Source organism: Nanorana parkeri, unplaced genomic scaffold (genome assembly GCF_000935625.1).
Source record: "Nanorana parkeri isolate BGI_ZX_2015 unplaced genomic scaffold, ASM93562v1 scaffold1192, whole genome shotgun sequence".
NCBI classification, from domain to species: Eukaryota; Metazoa; Chordata; class Amphibia; order Anura; family Dicroglossidae; genus Nanorana; species Nanorana parkeri.
Genome location: NW_017307460.1, coordinates 206,840 through 228,088, shown reverse-complemented (window position 1 = coordinate 228,088; position 21,249 = coordinate 206,840). Strand labels below are relative to the sequence as shown.

At 47.4% G+C, this 21,249-nt stretch overlaps 1 protein-coding gene across 1 annotated transcript in view; it reads right to left on the bottom strand.

Annotated features, from left to right (window-relative positions):
* The window catches only part of ESCO2 (establishment of sister chromatid cohesion N-acetyltransferase 2), a 16,075-nt gene extending 14,986 nt beyond the window's left edge, over nucleotides 1-1,089 (bottom strand). The window contains exon 1 of the mRNA XM_018568472.1: nucleotides 897-1,089. Within this exon, the coding sequence (XP_018423974.1) occupies nucleotides 897-1,089 (193 nt within the window). The remainder of the gene's footprint in view (nucleotides 1-896) is intronic.
* Between the last annotated feature and the right edge of the window lie 20,160 nt (nucleotides 1,090-21,249).

Sequence of the window (21,249 nt, the reverse complement as noted above, 5' to 3'; positions counted from 1 at the left end):
GCGCGAGTTGGGGAGGAGGTGCGGCGCGCAGCGTGTGTGGAGCCGTGAACAGGGCCAACTGATCGGAAGCCGATTAATCGATTATTGAAAAAGTTGACAACTTTTTCAATAATCGATTATAATCGATTATGTCGATTAGTTGTTGCAGCCCTAATATGTGGTGCTAAAGAACACCACCGGGCTGCCACATATATGCGTGCATATAACGACAAGCTGCCACGCGTGTAGATGGTGGGAAGGGGTTACTGGCAAGCTGCCACATGTATGTGTAGATGGCGGGAAGGGGTTAACGGCAAGCTGCCACATGTATGTGTAGATGGCAGAAAGGGGTTAACGGCGAGCTGCCACATGTATGTGTAGCTGGCAGGAAGGGGTTAACGGCGAGCTGCCACATGTATGTGCACAGCCAACAGCTTTGTGTTCTGAGCGCGCTCGCTCGGCAACCCCAGACACAGCGACCATCACCGACAGTTCCCAGTCAGTTTACAATGGGGACCCCGGTCACATGATCACCATGACAGCCGATCACATGATCAGGAAGCCCACTTTCCAGCATTAAGGATCCCTTAAAGAGCCAGCGGGAGCATATGACAAGGAGGTAAAACTAATATATTAGTGCACCATTTACAATGAATGGACCCCCAACACTGTGTTACTGCGATGCATGCGATGTGAATGGGCCCTGAGGGGGGATATACAGGATCACCTTAACCTGTCTATTCCCCGTCGCTTATCAGATTCCTGTAAGCCTAAATGGTGACAGGTTCTCTTTATGTATTTATATAATCCTGCCTAAATGATGGACAGCCGAAGATCCCCCATCCTCCTCAGCACTACATCTGCCATGTTATATATATCTTCAGGTGCACTACAAGTCCCAGCAGACCGCCTCTCACCAGAAGACGTCCTCTTGTCCCCCTTACGAGGAGTCTTGAAAGCCTCGACCGCCGCGGCCCCGCCACTGCTGTGCACCGACATCGCTCCGGTATAGAAGTCACTTGTCTGGACACTTCTCCGATTCTCCCGCGTCTTCTTCAAAATCATCTCCCGCCTACCTGACGCACGGGTGGAGTAGGCGGTCCGACGCATGAGCGTGCGCGCCCACGCTGGCGCTTCTCTCGTCTCCTACGACTTGACGTCACACCGGAAGCAAGAACCCTAACACTGTCACAGCTCCGCGTTCCCCGGTGGCGGAGCTGTGCTCACTATTGCGGGGTATCATGGCGGGAGGAGACGGGTCGCTGTCCGGGAAAACGCTGGAGGAGAAGCTTCTATTCTCGCCACCAGACAAAAGCTCCCGCCGGTGTGTTCAAACTTCCCGACATCTCCCGCGGGCGCGGCCCAGCAAGCCACGGTTACCATGGTAACGTGAACTTTGAGAGACGAGCGCCCTGAGGGGGGCGCGGACTCTGTGAGGGGAGACGGGAGCGCGCTCTGTGATTGACACCTATTTTTATTATAAATGGTGATAAAACCCGTATATGTGAATAATGTTCCTTCTTTTCAGACCAAACAACCAGCAATGAACCAAACCTGGTGACAAGACTTGTTGAACAACGCCGCTGTAACGCTGTAAACTGTCCATTTACCTCAATACGCGTGGGTTTAACGTGCGTCGGTGCGCACCGCATGGGTTATTGGCGTATGTGTGTCAATGTGCTATGCACAATGTGGTACGGCAACACTAAGAGGCCAATGTGACGCGTTGTTGGCCTTTGTGATGTCATGCGTGCGTCGCTGGGCGTTTGTGGTGTGTTGCAGTAGGATGTGCGGCCTACCGTGTCTAAATCCCTCCAAAAGAAGAGCGAGACCCTATTCCTAAATGTTCTCTGCATCACCAATCACTGCGGCGAGATGCAAACACGCATTTTTTATCTGACATTATGTAACGCGCAGATGTGAGCGCTCCCGAAATGCGTTTCCTGGGTCGGTATAGAGATAGTAGGGATGCACCAATACCAAGTTTTCGGTGAGTACTCGTACTTGCCCAAATGCTATAATACTTACCTCCAGTACCGGAACTTCTGGTCAGAGAGATTCCCTCTGACCGGCGGTGCCGTGAGGGAGCAGGGAGTCAGCTTCCCGGCCAATCGGGAAGCTGTGCGGCATGTCATGACCCATCTCCCTGATTGGCTAAGAAGCTGGCTTCACTTGTCACTAGGCAGGCTGGTTTCATGATCAATAAGGAGGACAGACGGCACGTCGTGACCCCGCCTCCCAGCTTTCTGATTGGCTAGTAAGCCAGGTTCACTTGTCACTAGGCAGCCTGGCTTCCTGACCATTACGGAGGCCAGACGGCACGTCATGAACCCGCCTCCCAGCTTCCTGATTGGCTAGGCAGCCAGGTTCACTTGTCACTAGGCAGCCTGGCTTCCTGACCAATAAGGAGGTCAGACGGCATGTCATAAACCCGCCTCCCAGCTTCCTGATTGGCTAGGCAGCCAGGTTCACTTGTCACTAGGCAGCCTGGTTTCCTGGCCAATAAGGAGGCCGGGCGGCACGTCATGGACCCAGCTTCCTGATTGGCTAGGCAGCCAGGTTCACTAGTCGGTAAGCAGTCTGGCTTCCTGACCAATCAGGAAACCAGGCTGCCTCGCAGTGTTGCGAGGGAGTGTGAAGCCGGTGTTCTTTCTGAGAGCCGGCTTCCTGATCAGCTTGGCCCGCGGTACCTCGGGGTATCGGCGAGTACCGGAAAAAATAATATTGGTGCATCCCTAATAGATAAATAGAAAGACCTAAAACAGAGAGAGATCATAGATAATGGATGGGATGTGAGACGTTGTAAAGCAGTGAGTGCCGTGTACACCGGTCTGTACGGATTTGTATCACACACGTTGTGATTGCTGTGCGGACGGAGTGACGGACCGGGCCGGATAAACAGACAGAACGCGCTGAAGTGGCTCATTTGTCCAAATTGTATAATCAAATCTGAGCTCACTTCAGCGGCGTGCGGCCACATTTGCATTCCCCCGATACATCCTGTGCTCCATGGTGAGGGATGTGGTTACACGTTGCTGTTTCCTGGAATTTGTTGTCACTGATTGAAGTAGAACTGAAGCCAAATGATTTTTGTTAGTTTTGGATAGAGTAAGGGGATTATAACCCCTGCCAGTCTTTTTTTTTTTTTGTTATCTCTCCTTGCGCAGGGTGACTGGTCTTGTCTCCGCCCCCTCCTGAGATAAAGACCGCTCACTGCTACTCTCTCTCTCCTTGTGCAGTGTGACTGGTCTTGTCTCCGCCCCCTCCTATAATAAAGACCGCTCACTGCTGCTCTCTCCTTGTGCAGGGTGACTGGTCTTGTCTCCGCCCCCTCCTGCAATAAAGAATGCTCACTACTGTTCTCTCTCATTGTGCAGTGTTGTCCTGACTGATGCAACAGTTTTTTTTTTTAAATAAAGTTAGGTCACTTCCCTGCCCCCAGCCTATGATTGGACAGTGACTGAGCAGCAACAGCAGACTGACGAGGTAATTCCTTTGCTCGTTCCACCTATTAGCACTTTTGTAAGAAGAACACCTGATTAGCCCCAAGTGTTGCCCCCTCCCTCTCCCAGTCTAAATCCTGCTTCTCTCCTTCCATTGCAGCTGGTGCTGAAGTCAGCGATGACCTAAGGGAGGGGTGATGTCATCTCCCTTTGTCGGGTGACAGTGTTTGGGCCTTCTGATTGGCTGCAAGGCACTGGCCACGGGGGAGCAGTTCACCTGCTTCCCCATACCTGGAAGTGCCAGGAGAGAAAGTGGGGAGAGAGTGAGGAGAGACAGCCAGGGGAGAGAGTGAGGAGAGACAGCCAGGGGAGAGAGTGAGGAGAGACAGCCAGGGGAGAGATTGAGGAGAGACAGCCAGGGGAGAGAGTGAGGAGAGACAGCCTTGCCGTGACAGGGGAGGGGCTGGATTCCCCCCTCCCCGCCAGCGCTGACTGGCGGAACGGACGGGGAGGGGGCGGGGGTATGTACAGCTGGCTCTGCCTCTAGATAGACAGAGCCAGCTGTCAAACACGCAGCTGGGCGGATCCAGACAGAATTGTTGGGATCCGCGTCAGCTGCGGCGTCTCAGTATACAGCTCGCTGTATATTGAGCCTAGGATGATGGGAGGACGCTAGTTTGTGTCCTCCCGTTACCCTAAGGAGAACTATGGGGAAAAGCCCTAACCCCTCTCGATCCTGTCACTGCTCTCTGCCGTGACAGGGGAGGGGCTGAATTCCCCCCGATCCTCCAGCGCTGACTGGCGGGAACGGATGGGGGAGGGGCGGGTACAGCTGGCTCTGCCTCTAGATAGGCAGAGCCAGCTGTCAGTCACGCAGCTGGGCGGATCCCGGCACAATTGTCGGGATCCGCTTCAGTTGCGTTGTCTCAGAATACCGCGAGCTGTAGCTCCCTATATACTGAGCCTAGGGTAACGGGAGGACGCTAGTTTGTGTCCTCCCGTCACCCTAAGGAGAACTATGGGGAAAAGCCCTGACCCCATAGTTCTCCTTTAAGAACTTGGTAAATTGGCCAAACTGTCACAATTTCATCCACGAGAACATGTTTGGGGGACAATAAGGGGGAGGAGAGAGAACGAACCGTCAGAGCGCAGTCCTCGTGCATACTTAGTGATGAGCAGACCTTCTGTAGCTGAGCCACAGACCGATCCTATGCAAGGCCGGCCATACACCCCTCGCAGGCTGAACGAAAAAAAATGACGCCATTCCCCCATCAACACAAACAGCGCGTCGTTGTTTGCATTCTATTGTGACAGGTGCCGCCGCCACCGGTCAGAATACCTGATCAGAGCAGGCAGCTCATTGGCTGCCGGTTCTGATCGTGCCGTGCCAGACAGCGCTTTTGATCCGCTGATGGAGGAATGCCGACTGAAAGGGAGCCGACAGCCCCACGCACTGAAATTCGGTCAGTGTATGGGCACCTTAAGACGGACGGCTGTTTACAACCAGGAACACGCGGGCCCCATTGTTACCCCCGTCTGCCTGACATCTTGTGTCTGGGTTTTAGTTGACATGAAACCAGAACGCAGCATTCAAAACTCAGACAGTCCGGGTGAATCCCTCAGACAGTCCGGGTGAATCACTCAGACAGTCCGGGTGAATCCCTCAGACAGTCCGGGTGAATCCCTCAGACAGTCCGGGTGAATCCCTCAGACAGTCCGGGTGAATCCCTCAGACATTCCGGGTGAATCCCTCAGACATGCCGGGTGAATCCCTCAGACAGTCCGGGTGAATCCCTCAGACAGGCCGGGTGACAACCCTAGGTGCGATACAATCATGAAAAACAATTGAATTCTACAAATTTCACATCTGCAGCAAATGAAAGGAGTTTCTTCATATCTTCAGAGATGAGTTCAGTCTGGTGAATGTGATACGCAATTTGTTTCCAGCAGCCGGTTGATACATTGCCAACAAACAATGAAAGCATCACCGGACCCGTCCTAGAGGCAAATCTATGTTTTTGCATTGCAAGTCAGCCAGACGTAGAAAATATACGACAAGATCTACTTTGCATATGAAACCAGAGAGGTTTGTAACCACAATCGGTGATCAGGATACAATTGCACGCTTCCCTGCCTCCATTTCCCTGCTACGAGGACAACAGTTCTGCAAACAGCAGAAACCAAAGTTGTGACGATGGAGCTCTTAGTATGGAAAGTACATACGTCTATTTATGGAGGTGTTCTTAAAGCGGACCTGTACTCTAAGACTAACATAAAGCTTTGTTAAAACTCTCCGTGAGGTGGTAAAATAAAGACATCATCTAAGAACTGAAATGGACCATACGGCCAAACGTCTGTGGACACCTGACCATCACACCTACGTGAGCTTGTTGGACATCCCATTCCATAAAATGATGTTGTTCCCCCCCTCCTCCCTCTTTATGACTATAACGTCCTACACTCTTCTGGGGGGGGGGGGGGCTTTCCACAAGATTTTGGAGGGTGTCTGTGGGGAATTTGTGCTCATTTAGCCAAAGGAGTGTCAGGTCCCGGTGTTAGATGAGAAGACCTAGCTTGCAGTTGACATTCCTGTTCATCCCAGAGGTCAAAGCTCTGTGCAAGACACTCAGGTTTCCCTACACCTTACTGGTTCTCACAATGGCCATTCCAATTCATGCCAAAGGTGTTCAGTAGGGTTGAGGTCAGGGCTCTGTGCAGGTCGCTTGAGTTCCTTCCACACCAAGCTGGTCATGCCATTGTGTTTATGGAGCTGGCTTTGTACGCAGGGGGTAGTCATGGTGGAACAGAGAAGGGCCCTCACCAAACTACCACAAGGTTGGAAGCACACAATTTTTTGAGGTTTCGCGCGCGCACGCAATTTTAAGGCTTGACATGTTTGGTGTCTTTTTACCCGACGTGACCCCGACTTTTATATTTTACCAAAAAATTGGGTAATAATAAATGTTTTATCATTTAATATAGGGGAAACTGTTTTGTTTTTTTACATTTCGGTAATTTTTCCTTAATATAGTAAAAAAATAAAACCCCCAGTGGTGAATAAATACCACCAAAAGAAAGCTCTATCTGTCCCCCAAAAAAGGGTATAAAATTAATTTCAGTAGAGCGCTGCATGACGGAATTAATGTCAGTCAAAGTACCGCAGCGCTGAATACTGAAAAATGGCCTGGACAGGAAGGGGGTTTAACACCGCGGATGTCAACTGGTTAAGTCACGACCCAAGTCGCACTGCAATGGAATGCACAGCATTAGGGTACTGCGCGTTCCAGTGTGGATGGATGAACTGTGGGTGGGAGGTGCGTTTGGGGTAACATTCAAATGAATGGCAACGCAACACACCTCGCACAGTAAATGCGATTGCATGGTGCAGTGCATTAATTGCATGGGACTGTGCTATTAACGCACTGTACTGGTGTGAACGGCCCTCAAAAACACTGACATACATGCACAACCAGAGACACAATCACACACTCACAGACATTCTCACACACACACAACAAAAACATTTGTTTCCTTTTTTTTGAGATCCACCCAGTCTCCCTACCTTATGAGAACTGGAGTGGATCCTCAGCCTGGGGTCCAGTGTGGGCTGCTGTGCTGTGACGGAGCTCCATCCATATGTGCGTTGCTTGTACAGCTCCCTCTAGCGGTTCCAAGAGCCAGAATGTGACATCACTCCGGTCCAGGCACCTCTACAGGACACGTGAGGGAGCTGTAAGCAATGCATATGGATGGAGCTCCCTCGCGGCCATACCCCCAGCCCACCCTACCTCAAGGTGACACTTAGCGCCGGGCAGCATATTTTGAATGGCTGCTTGGCGCTAGAACTGACAGTGCTGCGCTAGGGGGAGGCAGAGGAACCTCTCAACCAGAAAAGTGGAAGTCATGTGGCGACCCACTTTTGGGTCATGACCCACCAGTTGAGAACCAAGGGTCTACAATGTGTTGCAGTTACTTACCTATCAGTATGTGGCTTGGGGTATGGGACTGGACTGGAGCTGCATTTGCAGGCACGCTTATATTATATCCTATAAGTATGAACATGTGTCAGGCAGGCACCCTGATATCACTCTTATCCAGTGGCGTAACAACCGCCATAGCGACTCAGGCGGCCGCTATGGGGCCTGGGCACAGGGGGGCCCGACCAGGGAATCCCTCTGATGCCGTGTGGGTCGCTATGGCATATCAGGGTGCTGGCTGTCACTGACACAGCTCCGCAGCGGCTGTGTCAGTGACAGCCAGCAGCTGCGACAGAAGATGCAGGTTACGCCGGCGTTCGATCGAGTTCTCGGACCGCCGCAGTAAAGAAGGAGGCGGGGCCGCCTAAGAGCAACCCCGCCTCCTCTTACATCACCGGCCAGCGACCTAAGAGCAGGTGGGGCCTGTGATGTAAGAGGAGGCGGCCCCGTCGATAGAAGGAGGCGGGCCCCGGCGACCACGGAGCGTCTAGAGAGTCTATGGTGGGCTCTGCAGGGTCACTCTCAGGTGGGCTCTGCAAGTGGCATAACTAGCAATCACGGGGCCCCATGCAAATTTTTGCTATGGGGCCCTGTGATTTCTAGTTACGCCCCTGCTCTTATCATAGCAGTAATTGACAGGTGGACCAATGAAGAGGTCCGCCATAAACCATTCTCTTCTGACAATGGCGGAAGGGTGTCTGATTTAGTGTGTGCTTCCACCTTCCTCCATAATTTCAGTGGTAATTCAATGTCTTCAGGTGCCATAGACAGACCTTGTTGTCTAGTCATAGAGAACATTTATTTCATTTGCTGCCCATAGCAACTAGTCAACTGTGTATCAGGGACTTTACTCCCTGGTCTTGGGCTGTCTAATAAATTGTGACCTTTACACTGACATATACTTGAACATCAATTCACAAATCTGATGTATATATAAATATTTATATTAAAAAAATGTAATACTATTGTTATATAAAGTATTGTTGGGATGTGTAGTTCTCTATAGCCTGGGCTATTCTGCATTGCTGTAAATATGAGGGTTGCACCGATATATCGGCCGCCAAAAGATATCGTCCGGAAATGGCACTTTTGGCTAAATGCCAAAAGTGCAATTTTTCTGCTGATACAGCAGCACATCCGTGCTTTCCGTGCGCTGCTGTGTGTCCCAGCGGGGAGGAGAGAAAGTGACAGCCGGCCGAGCGCTGCGGGAGGAGAGCGCTGTGTTTGGGGGTTGTTTTTTTTTTTTTGGGGGGGGGGGGGGGGCCCAAAAAAAAATCTTGCACCAGGGCCCTTTGTTCCTTAGCTCAGCCACTGCTGTGTATATATATATATATATATATGCAAAAAAACAAAAAACCCTGAGGGTTTAATAACCCTGTAAACATAGAGGATTATCGGTTGGATGCTGTAGTGACATCCGTGAAGGAGAGAAGGGGTCAGTTGAGTCATCCGACTCTGATTCGCCCCTCTTCTTTTTTTTTATTTTACACGATGCTTCTTAATATTTAATAATTAAACAAAATGAAAAGCAAAAAACAATAGGATCCGATTCAAACTCCTGAAATCCGGGTGGAATTTGGGTTTGCCTTAAATGTACATCTCAGCCCTAATGATGGGGTTTCCTTTAGGTCAGTTGGCAATTGGCTTTGCTGCTATTTAGATGGTAAATGAGCCTTGAAGGATGATATTTGACAGTCGCAGGTTATGTTTGTGGTAGCTCATGCAAACAAATTGTACTTGTTTTGTTCCGCAAACAATGGATTTGCAGATTTGCATTGCACTCAGAATGTGTTTGACATTCTAATTCTCATTGTTGACCGATCAGAGACAGTTACTGGAGCCTTTGCCTGAAACCGAGGTGAGCCACTTTTCCATTTGTTGTTAGCTCACACAACAATCACTGACCTCCTCCTTGTTTCCTCCATCACTGTTCTGCCTGGTGAATTCATCCTAGGGACAACACTGATGCTTCTATGTGCCTTCATAATGGCAGTGCCTTGACTGGACTGGAAGAAAACCAAATGCCTGCAGTGACAAAATTGTGACGAGTCGGGATTTCTAGATATTTTTTGCAGTAGGCCAGTGGTGGTGAACCTTGGCACTCCAGCTGTTTTGGAACTACAAGTCCCATGAGGCATTGCAAGGCTCTGACAGCCGCATACATAACTTCCCGAGGCAGATGCATGTTGGGATTTGTAGTTTTGGCACAGCTGGAGTGCCAAGGTTCGCCACCACTGCAGTAGGCCATCACCCGCTATGACTTCCTCCTCACCTTCTCATAAGACCTCAACATAATACATAAAAATATATATTCCTACCCATGACATTGTTTTTATGGTATGTAAAGGGTTATTAAACCCTCAGCTTTTTTTGCATATATATATATATATACAGTCAGGGCAGCCATCAGGGGGGGTACGGCGATACTCATGTAAGGGGCCCGGGCAGCCTGGGTGGCCCGCCCGGGCCCCTTACATGACTTTCGGCCGACTGTGAAGGGTGAGGAGGCCGGGGACTGGCCCTAGCATCGCAGGGCCCCAGCATTGCCGCTCCAGCGGCTTCGAGACAAGCTGGGGCCCCATCAGCGATGCTGCTCGTCTGATGTCGTACTGGCCAGAAGTGATGTCACGTTATGGTGGGCTCTGCAGGGTCACTCTCAGGTGGGTCCTGCGTCCAGCGCGTCGCTAAGCCCTGCGTCCAGCGCGTCACTAAGCCCGTGTCCAGCGGCGGGGAGGGCCCTGCCTAAAGCCGTGTAAGGGGCCCCAACATTTCTGACGGCTGCCCTGTATACAGTATATATATATAATTAAATGATGCTGATAATTTATCACAGGGATAGGCAACTTTGACACTTGCCTGTGTTGAATTTACAAATCCCATCGTGCCTCTGGAAGTCATGATTGTTGCTCTCTTGCAATGCCTCATTTGTTCAACAACAATTGGAGTGTCAAGGTTGCCACCCCTGTTTTATCACTTTCCTATGACTCAAAATAATGTGTGACTTCTTGGTGTTCCTCCAGGCTCTGTAATATTGTAGTAATCCCTGTGACTCATCGTCTGTAATTATAAGCCAAAACTAAGTGCAGACTCCGCGATGCAAAACAGATTGTATCTTTTCTTCTCCCATTTGAATTTCAATCAAACGAGTTCCATCTGCACATCGTAATATGTAAAAACCAGTGTACGGAACCCTCTAGATAAATGCACAGCACCTGCGTGAAGCTCTCCTTGGTTTGCCAGCTCCAGTCACAGCCATAACCACAGCTTTGCCTATATTCTCCCAAGCAGGATACATCATCACTTTTTTAACTATGCAGTTGTTGCAGACCGTTGTCCTGATTGTCTTTATATTTGTCCTTTTGGTCAATGTCACCCTGGGGATGGCACTCAATGGATTCATAGTGTTGATCAACCTGAAGACCTGGAGGAAGAATAGATATCTCCGCACCGGAGATAAAATTGTCACCGCTCTGTGCCTGTCCCGGTGGATCTTCCAGGGGTTGTACGGCACACACCACATCCTGCAATGGCTTTTGCCGAGAGCGTCCTTTCTGGGTTATTCCAACGAAATCTGCGTCATGGCCAGAATAATCCTGAACTATATATCCATTTGGTTGGCCAGCCTACTCTGCGTTTATTACTGCGTCAAGATTACAAACTACAATCACGTTGTGTTCCTCTATCTCAAGGCGAGGATGTCCAAGTTGGTGCCGTGGTGCATTGGACTCTCTGTGTTTTTTTCCTTGGTTTTAAGTCTGCCTTATGGGTGGCAGGTCTTCACCTCCGACTACACGGGCAAATTAACCGATGGCTTTCAAAACACGACGAAGCGAAGAAGGGAGGCACCCTACGTGTACTTCATAGGTTCCTCACCCCCGTTCCTTATATTTACCATTGCATTCTCCTTGACCGTTCCGTCCCTTTGGGGGCACATTAAAAACATGAGCGGCGTTGGGACAAGTTTTAGGAGCCCGGACATGCAAGCTCATTACAATGCAATAAAAAGCATGGCTGCCTTTTTTGCACTTTTTATCCTTTTTATTGTGTGCATAAATATCATGTTCTCGGGTGTGATGGAAATCGGGATCCCGTACAATTCGGTCAGCTTCGTCTTGTCTACTTTTTATCCATCTCTGCATTCTGCCGTCATCATCTTCTACAACAGGAAACTCAAGGAGGAATTCCTCGATCTCTTCACGTGTGTACACAGATTCTCTCGCAAGGAAAACAATAATCATCCCTCGGGGGTCTAGATGAAAAGAAATAAATGAATACCTTAGAGCAGAGGTTCTCAACCTGTGTAAGCTCAGGACCCACATTCGTCCTTGGTCAGTAAGTCGCACTGCAATGGAATGCACAGCATTAGGGTACCACGCATTTCAGTGCAGGCTATATAAATATACTGTATATCTATATCAGATGATCCTAGCAGCACTATCCTGGGAGATCTCTGTGCAACAATACGTACTTGTTGAGATAGGGCACTAGTCAGGATATAAGGGGGGTGATTTACTAAGCTAAACACACGCACACACTAGGTGTGTGTGATTTTTACACAGCAAAACGTATTTATCAACCAAAAAGTCTCTAAAAGCATATTTCCACTAATGCCATATATGGAAAAATCATGCACATGATGCATATATAATGCTGCTTCACAGTTTAGACAAAAATGGTTAGCTCATGCATTTACATTCCTGCATTCATCAACGCAAGCAACACAACATAGAGATAATTTACACAACATCACCTTACAATTCATGCAGGGCTTTGCACAACACACCTGCTGGGTGTGTACACACTACAAAGGTGTTTAGAATCCACCCATAGATCATGCTGGGAGGGAACACACTACAGAGGTGTATACATGTTCGTGGTGTGTTTATAAGGTTAGTAAATCAACCCCATGGTCTCCAAATTTCTCATTTAGTTAAAATTTCAGGTGATTCCTGCTGAATTGGCCAAAGTTTGAGCTGTGATTGGCCCTGCATACTACCTGGTGGAAAATGATCAGCCAAACAGTGACTGCATCCTATCAGATACAATCATTCTTCAGCAGCACCTCCATCCATGGGAGGAAAGAATAGATGGGGGATTCTACTAATGTCAGGCCAAATGAGATGATTGGTCTGGCAAGAACGACCCTTCATGAAACCATGTTAGTTACCACTTATAATACCAGTTTTATTTGAAAATTCCTGCATGTAGTCAGGAATCATGCATTCAAAAATGTTACATACTAATGATGTTGACAGGCCGGTAGTTACCTGGTTCAGTTCTTTTCCCGTTTTTAAATAATGGTACTACATTTGCTCCTCTCCAATCAGCCGGGACCATTGTTTTCCCCCTACTATGTCTTCACAAGGAGGTGAGTGGGAGAGAGAGAGAGAAAGGAGGGAAAAATACTTTTTGACTGGAGTTGTGCTTTTAAAAGTGCATGTAGTGCTTACTTGATAAAGGTGGGCTGTGGTCCTCCAAAATGTCTATGTTAGAATAAAGCTTCTCTAAACCATGTTTTCTTTAAATCTCTGCCAGTGCCCAATCTCTAAATATATACAGTATATATATACCGTGTTTCCCTGAAAATAAGACACTGTCTTATATTTTTTTTGCCCCCAAAAAAACACACTGGGGTTGATTTACTAACCTTATAAACATGCCACGAACAAGTATACACCTCTGTAGTGTGTTCCCTCCCAGCATGATCTATTGGTGGAATCTAGACACCTTTGTAGTGTGTACACACCCAGCAGGTGTGTTGTGCATGAATTGCAAGGTGATGTTGTGTAAATTAGCTCTATGTTGTGTTGCTTGCGTTGATGAATGCAGGAATGTAATTGCATGAGCTAACCATTTTTGTCTAAACTGTGAAGCAGCATTATATATGCATCATGTGCATGATTTTTCCATATATGGCATTAGTGGAAATATGCTTTTAGAGACTTTTTGGTTGATAAATACGTTTTGCTGTGTAAAAATCACACGCACCTGGTGCATGCGTGTGTTTAGGTTAGTAAATCACCCCCATTAGGTCTTATTTTCAGGGGATGATTTTTTTGTTTTACTTTGCAACAAAATGTACAACAATCCAAAGTTATCTGGTATCACTCCGCCTGTCACAGTAGCTGGCGCTATAGAGGATGTATCTGCTAATGCGGTTCTGCTCCCTCCGCCGCCGCAGCCTTGCTTTCTACAGCGCTGGCATGCTTTGCCATCAGGGGCAGTGGTACCAGCGGTGCAGCAGTGAGGAGATCAGACAGTGGACAGCGAGGTAAAGTACGGTGCCATTTACCGGTACACATTACAGTACCATTACATTAAGCCTTTGGGGGACAGCAGTTGGTTGAAGTATGGTACTGGAGTGCTCCCTGTCACTGCGCTGGCCGGAGGGAGTCCCCTGTCATCCCCTTAATACATTACCGTATTTTTCCGTCTATAAGACGCCCCCATGTATAGGACGCCCCCCACTTTTCTTACACAAAATTCAGAATATTTTCCATGCTCTTTTGCATAACTGAATACATCCAGTTTAAATTTTGCAGAGTAAGACAGCCACTTACTGGTACCGGTATTTACCGGTATTTTTTTTCGGACATTTTTATGGGCTCCCTGTTGCATCTGGGCACTGGCGACACGCTCTCCGCAGCATCAGCTGACGTCGGGTACATAAGGCTCATGATTGGAGGAAACCTGTTAGCTTGTCTCTGCAATCGGAAGTTTCACTCGTGAGGCTAGTTTGCAGAGGTATCGGCAGTTTCACAACCGCGGTTCTCCTCTCGGCCCCCCGTGTATAAGACGCCCCTCCATTTTTAGGTAAATATGTTTGAGAAAAAGTATAGTCTTATACACGGAAAAATACAGTATGTCCCTGCAGGCTGATACCATCTCTCCTGCTCTTCAAGTTTCCCCCCTCACATGCTACCACCAAACAAGGTCTTATTGTCGGGGTAGGTCTTATATTACAGGAATCTTGAAAAATAGTGATAGGTCTTACTTTCGGGGTAGGTCTTAACCAGGGTATATACTGTATATATAAAATGAGTAAAATGAGAGTACACTTGACCTGCTATTTGAAAATATAAAGGAGAATGTGTTCCAATCCCTGTATCTTCTAGGTTGTGATTATAGTAAACCAAAAAGAAATGCAGTTTCGATAATGCAAAACGTCAAGCGGAGCCGAGAATACAGAATGTTTTCTTTGATTTCAATTTTAATCAAACTAGTACAAGGACACCAGGAAGGTAAACCACCAGAGCTTGGAACATTCTATATATAAATTGTCATTGTGTAATACATGCTTTCTTTACTTGCCAGCCACGATCACGGTTAGCATACATTCTCCAGGATAACGGAGTCCATTCTGCAGGATTTTTTATTTTTATTTGCTTTATTGGTGAATATTTTCCTGGGGATGGCACTCAACAGATTCATAGTGCTAATGAACTGCAAGACCTGGATGAGGAACAAATGCCTTCCCACTGGAGATAAGATTATCATGAGCCTGTGCCTGTCCCGGTGGATCTACCAGTGTCTGGTTGGTGTTTATAACATCTTGCGTTCATTTTTGTCAGGAGTCCAATAATCCAAGATTTTTTTGGCCTGGCCAGAGTAGCTGTGAACTATATAACCATCTGGTTTGCCAGTCTACTCTGTGTTTATTACTGCGTGAAAATTGCAAACTACAAGCATGTCGTGTTTCTCTTTCTCAAGGAGAGGATGTCCCAGTATGCGCCGTGGTTTCTTGGGCTGTGCGTGTTTTCTTCTTTGGCGTTAAGTCTTCCATATGGGTTTCAAACCTTCTCAACTCAAACTAAACCTGCTACAACTTATGTTCTCCAGAACGCAACAATGCAAACATTTGCAGGGACCTATTTCATAGGTTCCTTACCACCGTTCGTTATATTTACCATTGCATTCTTTTTGACCGTTCCATCTCTTTGGAGGCACATCAGAAACATCACGGGGGTTGGGACACGTTTTAGAAATCCAGACATGAAGACCCATTACAATGCAATAAAAAGCATGGCCACCTTCTTTCTGCTTCATAGCTTGTTTATTGTATGTGTCAGTTTGGACCTCTCAGGTTTGCTGGGACATAGAACCCTATATAAATCACTCATAGCAATGCTGAACATGGTCTATCCCTGCCGGCATTCTGCTGTCATCATCGTCTACAACAGAAAACTCAGACAAGGATTCTTTGCTCTTTTAACATGTGGGTTAAGATTGAGAGATCCGTAGAAATCAATGGCCGATCTTTAGGTTCTATAATGAAGTAGAACTGTAGGTGGCATATTATAACATATAGATGTGTGAAAAAAGGATATTTAAAACAATTTAATTTTTTATCTTTTGCAAATGTTTGTGATCTTTACCAATAGAGTTACATGTACATTATATGGCTAAAAGTTTGTGGATACCAGCCCATGACACCTGTATGGCATGTTGGATATCCCACTCCAAAACCATGACCATTAATATGGAGTCGCCCCCCCCCCCTCCCCTTTGTTGCTATACCAACCTTCACTCTTCTGGGAAGGCTTACCACAAGATTGTGGAATGTTTTGTGGGAATTGGTGCCCATTTGTGAGGTCAGGTACTGATATTGGACGGGAAGACCTGGCTCATAATCAGTGCTTCAGTTAATCCCAAAGGTGTTCAGTAGGGTTGAGGTCAGGTCTCTGTGCCGGACACTCAAGTTCCTCCACACCAAGCTGGTCAAATCATGTCCTTATGAAGCTGGCTGTGTGCACAGGGGCACAATTAGGTTACCCGGCGATACCCAACATGTGTAGTGCAATCATCATTTTTGTCCATAGGTGCACCCGACATGTGTTTGCGGGAATTTGTTTGGTATTTTTCAATTTACTTTTTTTTTTTACTGAGCTTTATTGCTATCACATAAACAGGCTTACAAGCCCACTATGTGGTTGCATATTAGAGATGACAGGTTCTTTTTAAGGTAACATTTGGAGTCCTTTAGACCGCTAGCATCACCTTTCCACTTCAATTAAGCTAATTAAGCGCAGATAGAGCTTGAATAGCTTCTTCCACCGGCTTCTGTAGCTGAGCAATGACAGCTGAGGAACCGGAAGTGATTCCATCAGCATTGCTTCTGGCTGCATACAGCGGGGAGATTGGCGAACGGATGTTCACTGGTCTGTCTCCCCACTGCGTGCCAACATGCGTGATACCGGTCCCAGGCCAGCAGGAGGGGCATCGGAGCCCGGGAAGCAAGGCAAGGGTGTAGGGCGGTGGGGACAACCCCGTTTACTGGCTTCTGGAACTGTTCTGGCAGCCTCCAGAATCGCTTCCAGTGTACAGGCAGTCCCCGCGTTGCGAACAAGATAGAAACTGTAGGTTTGTTCTTAAGTTGAATTTGTATGAAAGTTGGAACAGGTACTTTTTTTTTTTTTTTTAGTTTCAAAACTTTTTTTTTGTTCAGAGCACAGGTACTTTTTTTAAGTGTAACTCCAGCCATTTTTTTTATTTTGGATAGCATAGGGAAGGGTTTATCCCCTGTAACGTTTGTTTTGCTGTGTGTGCCCCTGTTCAGAAGATTTCACCTCACTTTCTGTCCCTGTGACAATCGGATTTTGAAAATGTTGGGTTGTCGTGGAAACAAAGATTGGTGATAAAGCTTCAGTGGAGACACCTTTTTTCCCCATGATAACTCTTACAGGAGTGAATTTCCTTTCCTAGGGGTAGATTTCCTCTCACTTCCTGTTGTCTCAAGGACAGGAAGTGAGATTACATTTTTCTAATGAGTATACAGACTTTTTTTTTTTTTTTTTAGTTTCAAAACTTTTTTTTTGTTCAGAGCACAGGTACTTTTTTTAAGTGTAACTCCAGCCATTTTTTTTATTTTGGATAGCATAGGGAAGGGTTTATCCCCTGTAACGTTTGTTTTGCTGTGTGTGCCCCTGTTCAGAAGATTTCACCTCACTTTCTGTCCCTGTGACAATCGGATTTTGAAAATGTTGGGTTGTCGTGGAAACAAAGATTGGTGATAAAGCTTCAGTGGAGACACCTTTTTTCCCCATGATAACTCTTACAGGAGTGAATTTCCTTTCCTAGGGGTAGATTTCCTCTCACTTCCTGTTGTCTCAAGGACAGGAAGTGAGATTACATTTTTCTAATGAGTATACAGACAGCAGTAAAAAACTCACAGTGACACGGAAGTGGCACCCCTCGTCTGCACGTCTAACAATAGCCAACTTCCTGTAATGTACGTACAGTACTACAAACCAGACCCAAAAAGGCGGGCACTCCTCCTTGGCATGAGCGCGGTAGCATTACAACTACCCCTGTGTCCTCACACCGCATGCAGGAGGACCAGGACTGAAAGTAGGTAACAGGTCTCAGGACTGAAAGTAGGTAACAGGTCTCAGGACTGAAAGTAGGTAACAGGTCTCAGGACTGGGGACTCTGGATTCACAGGAAACAACAGGATACTGAGCCATCGTCCTGACTGAAGGGAGGGTTTAAATACCCTCCCAGGAAGCACCAGGTGATGGCTAAGTGCTGGCAGCTGGAAGACACCCGCAGGTGAGCACTAGAGCTGCAGGTTCCAGCACCACCCAGTGGTGGTTTGGTACCTAACAGTTCCTGGCTGCCTTGAGACACCTGCAGGTGAGCACAGGAACTGCAGGACCTGGCTCCAGCGCCACCTGGAGGTGCTCTGGATCCTGACACCCTGCTGTACAGAAACAGCCTCCGTTTGTAAGAAGTAGTCGTATGTAAGTCGCATGTATGCAACTCGAGGATTGCCTGTGTAAAGGTGGCCATACACTTTACAACCATCGCAAGACCTTAGTCTTGCGATGGTTGTAAAGTAATTAAAAAAACGTACGATCTGCCCATCTTGGACAGGCAGATCGTACTTGCGATCATCGCAAGCCGCGCCCCCCTAAGGGCCGCACACCGGCCCGTTCGGCATTTGTCTCCCGAGCACCGTTCAAACCAGCCGAAAATCGTAAGATTTTCGGCTGGTTTTCTAGCGTGCTCCGTAGACAAAAGACGTGCGACCATACAGTAGAAACGGTCGCACGTCTTCATTCACACTGCACGATTCTCGTACGATCGCGGGATTTTTCGCGATTCTCGTACGAGAATCGTGCAGTGTATGGGCACCTTAACTGCCAGTCGACTTTACACAGGTAAACAGTCCTAGTGGCTATGGCCACTGGGATTCTGTTCACAGGGGCCTGCAGCGAGTGCCGTAAGGGATACGGCACTGGCAGTTAAAGGGTTAATTAATGAGCAATATAGGTTTTGTAGTTTTTTGGGGCAATTCTGAGGTTTTACATGTTTGGTATCTATGTACCTGACAGAACCCCATCTGTTAAATTTTACAAAAAAAACAAACTGGCATCCCAGTCTTAAGGTGCCCATACACTGCACGATTATCGGTCGCACGACTTTTGTATTTCGAGCATGTTGGAAAACCAGCCGAGAATCGTATGATTTTCAGCTGGTTTTTAGCATGATCGAGAGATAACTGCCGTACGCGCACACTGCCCATTCAGCATTGCAGTCATCGGAAGACCGCCCCTCAGCGGGGCGGGCTTGCGATGATCGCAAGTACGATCTGCCTGTCCATGATGGGCAGATCGTACGTTTTTTAAATTACTTTACAACCCTCGCAAGACAAAAGTCTTGCGAGGGTTGTAAAGTGTATGGCCACCTTTAGTCCGTAGGGTTCAGTATTGGGTTGGCTCCGCCCTTTGCCACTATAACAGCTTCAACTCTTCTGGGAAGGCGTCCACAAGGTTTAGGAGTGTGTCTATGGGAATGTTGGACCATTCTCCTGAGAGCGATCCATTCGTTCACAAATGTTTGTAGAAGCGTCTGCATGCCGAGGTGCCTCATCCTATACACCTGTGATCGTGGAGGTGACTTGGAACACCTGAATCCAATGATTTGGAGGGGGGTCCCAATACGTTTTGCAATATAGTGTATATCATTGTTGGGAAGGAAGGGGGTGAAGGGGGTTACGCACTGCTATTTGGACAATTTATATGTTACAAATGTATTCCAAATTTTTGTCAGTTGTTGTGCAATGAATTAAACATATTTAAACAAAAATGTTGTGTTGAGTTGAAAAATTCCCAATAAAAAACTCCTGGTACGCATGGATGGGTTTCTACCTCCTGACCCCTTCCTATCCTAGTAGTCTAGCAAGCCTTTGTGTCATACTCAGTGGTGTATTTACAAATTCTGCTGTCCTAGGCAAGACAGCAAAGCCGACAGCATTCGTCTTCCGAGCACGCTTGAAAACCCCCCCGAAAATCATACGATTTTCGGGGGGGGGGGGGGGGGTTTCAAGCCTGCTCGGAAGACGAATGTCGTGCGACCGTACAGTAGAAGAGGTCGCACACTGCCCATACACCTGACGATTATGGTACGATCGTGGGATCACTCGCGGTTATCGTACGATAATCGGCAGGTGTATGGGCACCTTAATTCACCTCTTTAGCAATGCTATTCATTTCCTGCACCAAAATAACAGGAAGGGAATTTATCAAAACAAAATCCGGAGCAGACGTGCATGGCAACCAATCAGCTTCTCTCTTTCATTTTCAGATCCTCATTGAACAGACCGAAGAGAGAAGCTGATTGATTGCCATGGGCCACATGATGGCTCCATCACCCCCCCTGGATTTTAAACGGCCAGCGATGGGTGTTTACATGCAAGCGCTCCAGCGTCTATAAAGACGCCCGATCGCTTGTATGATGCAAGTGAGGGTGCGCCCCCCCTTACCTCTTGTCTCTGTCCCCGCCGCCGCCGTCCCCGCAATCCCGGGCGTCCATCCATCCCGGTCGATGTGGCTCTGTGCACTGAGAATGGAGGGAGTTCAGTACACGAACTCCCTCCGCTCTCCTCCCGGTCTCTGAATGCAGGAAGTGTTGTATATTACATCACTTCCGCATTCCTCTGTCACTCTCCGGTACAGAAACCGGAGAGAAGCTGGTGAAGCAGATCTGTGCTTCATCAGCTTCTCTGGGGGTCCTTAGGTGACATTAGGGGGTCTTAGAGACCCCTGATGTTTCCATAAAGGGGACCTGTCACTGTAATTTGTTATCACATAGGGGATTTCTTGGCACCCTATGTGATAACAATAAAGTTAAGTGTAAAAAAAGTTTTAAAAAAAATTGCTCACAAAATAAATATAAATTTACACACACAAAACAAAAAAAACACACACACCCCCACATAAATGCGCAAAAATGCGTTAGTTGCGCCTACACGCAAAAACGATGATTGCTCCAATTATGCTGCACTTGTTACATATCGCTGCGAACGTCGCAATGAGAGCAATAATTCTAGGGCCATCAATCACTGATAACACTAAACTGATGAGCGATAAAAATCTTTTAAAGCGTTGTCTATGGCCAATTTTAGCTATGGTGTTTTATTTGCGATTTTTGGTGATTAAATACCACCAAAAGAAAGCTCTATCTGTCCCCAAAAATGGTATAAAATGAATTTCAGTACAGCGTTGCATGACGGAATAAACGTCAGCCAAAGTACTTCAGCGCTGAATACTGAAAAATGGCCGGGACAGGAAGGGGGTGTAAACACCCCGGTCAGCAAGTGGTTAAAGGGTTATTAAATCCTCACATGTTTTTGCATATATATATATATAAGGCTAGCAAGCAGTAGATATATGCAAAAACATTAAAAAAAAAAACTTTTAAAAAGGGTTTAAACTAGGGATGCACCGATATATCGACCGCCGAAACATATCGGCCGAAAATGGCACTTTTGGCATAATGCCGAAAGAGCCATGTTTTCGGCCGATACATCGGCGCATCCCTGGTTTCTTTCCTCCCCTCTGGGCGCAGTT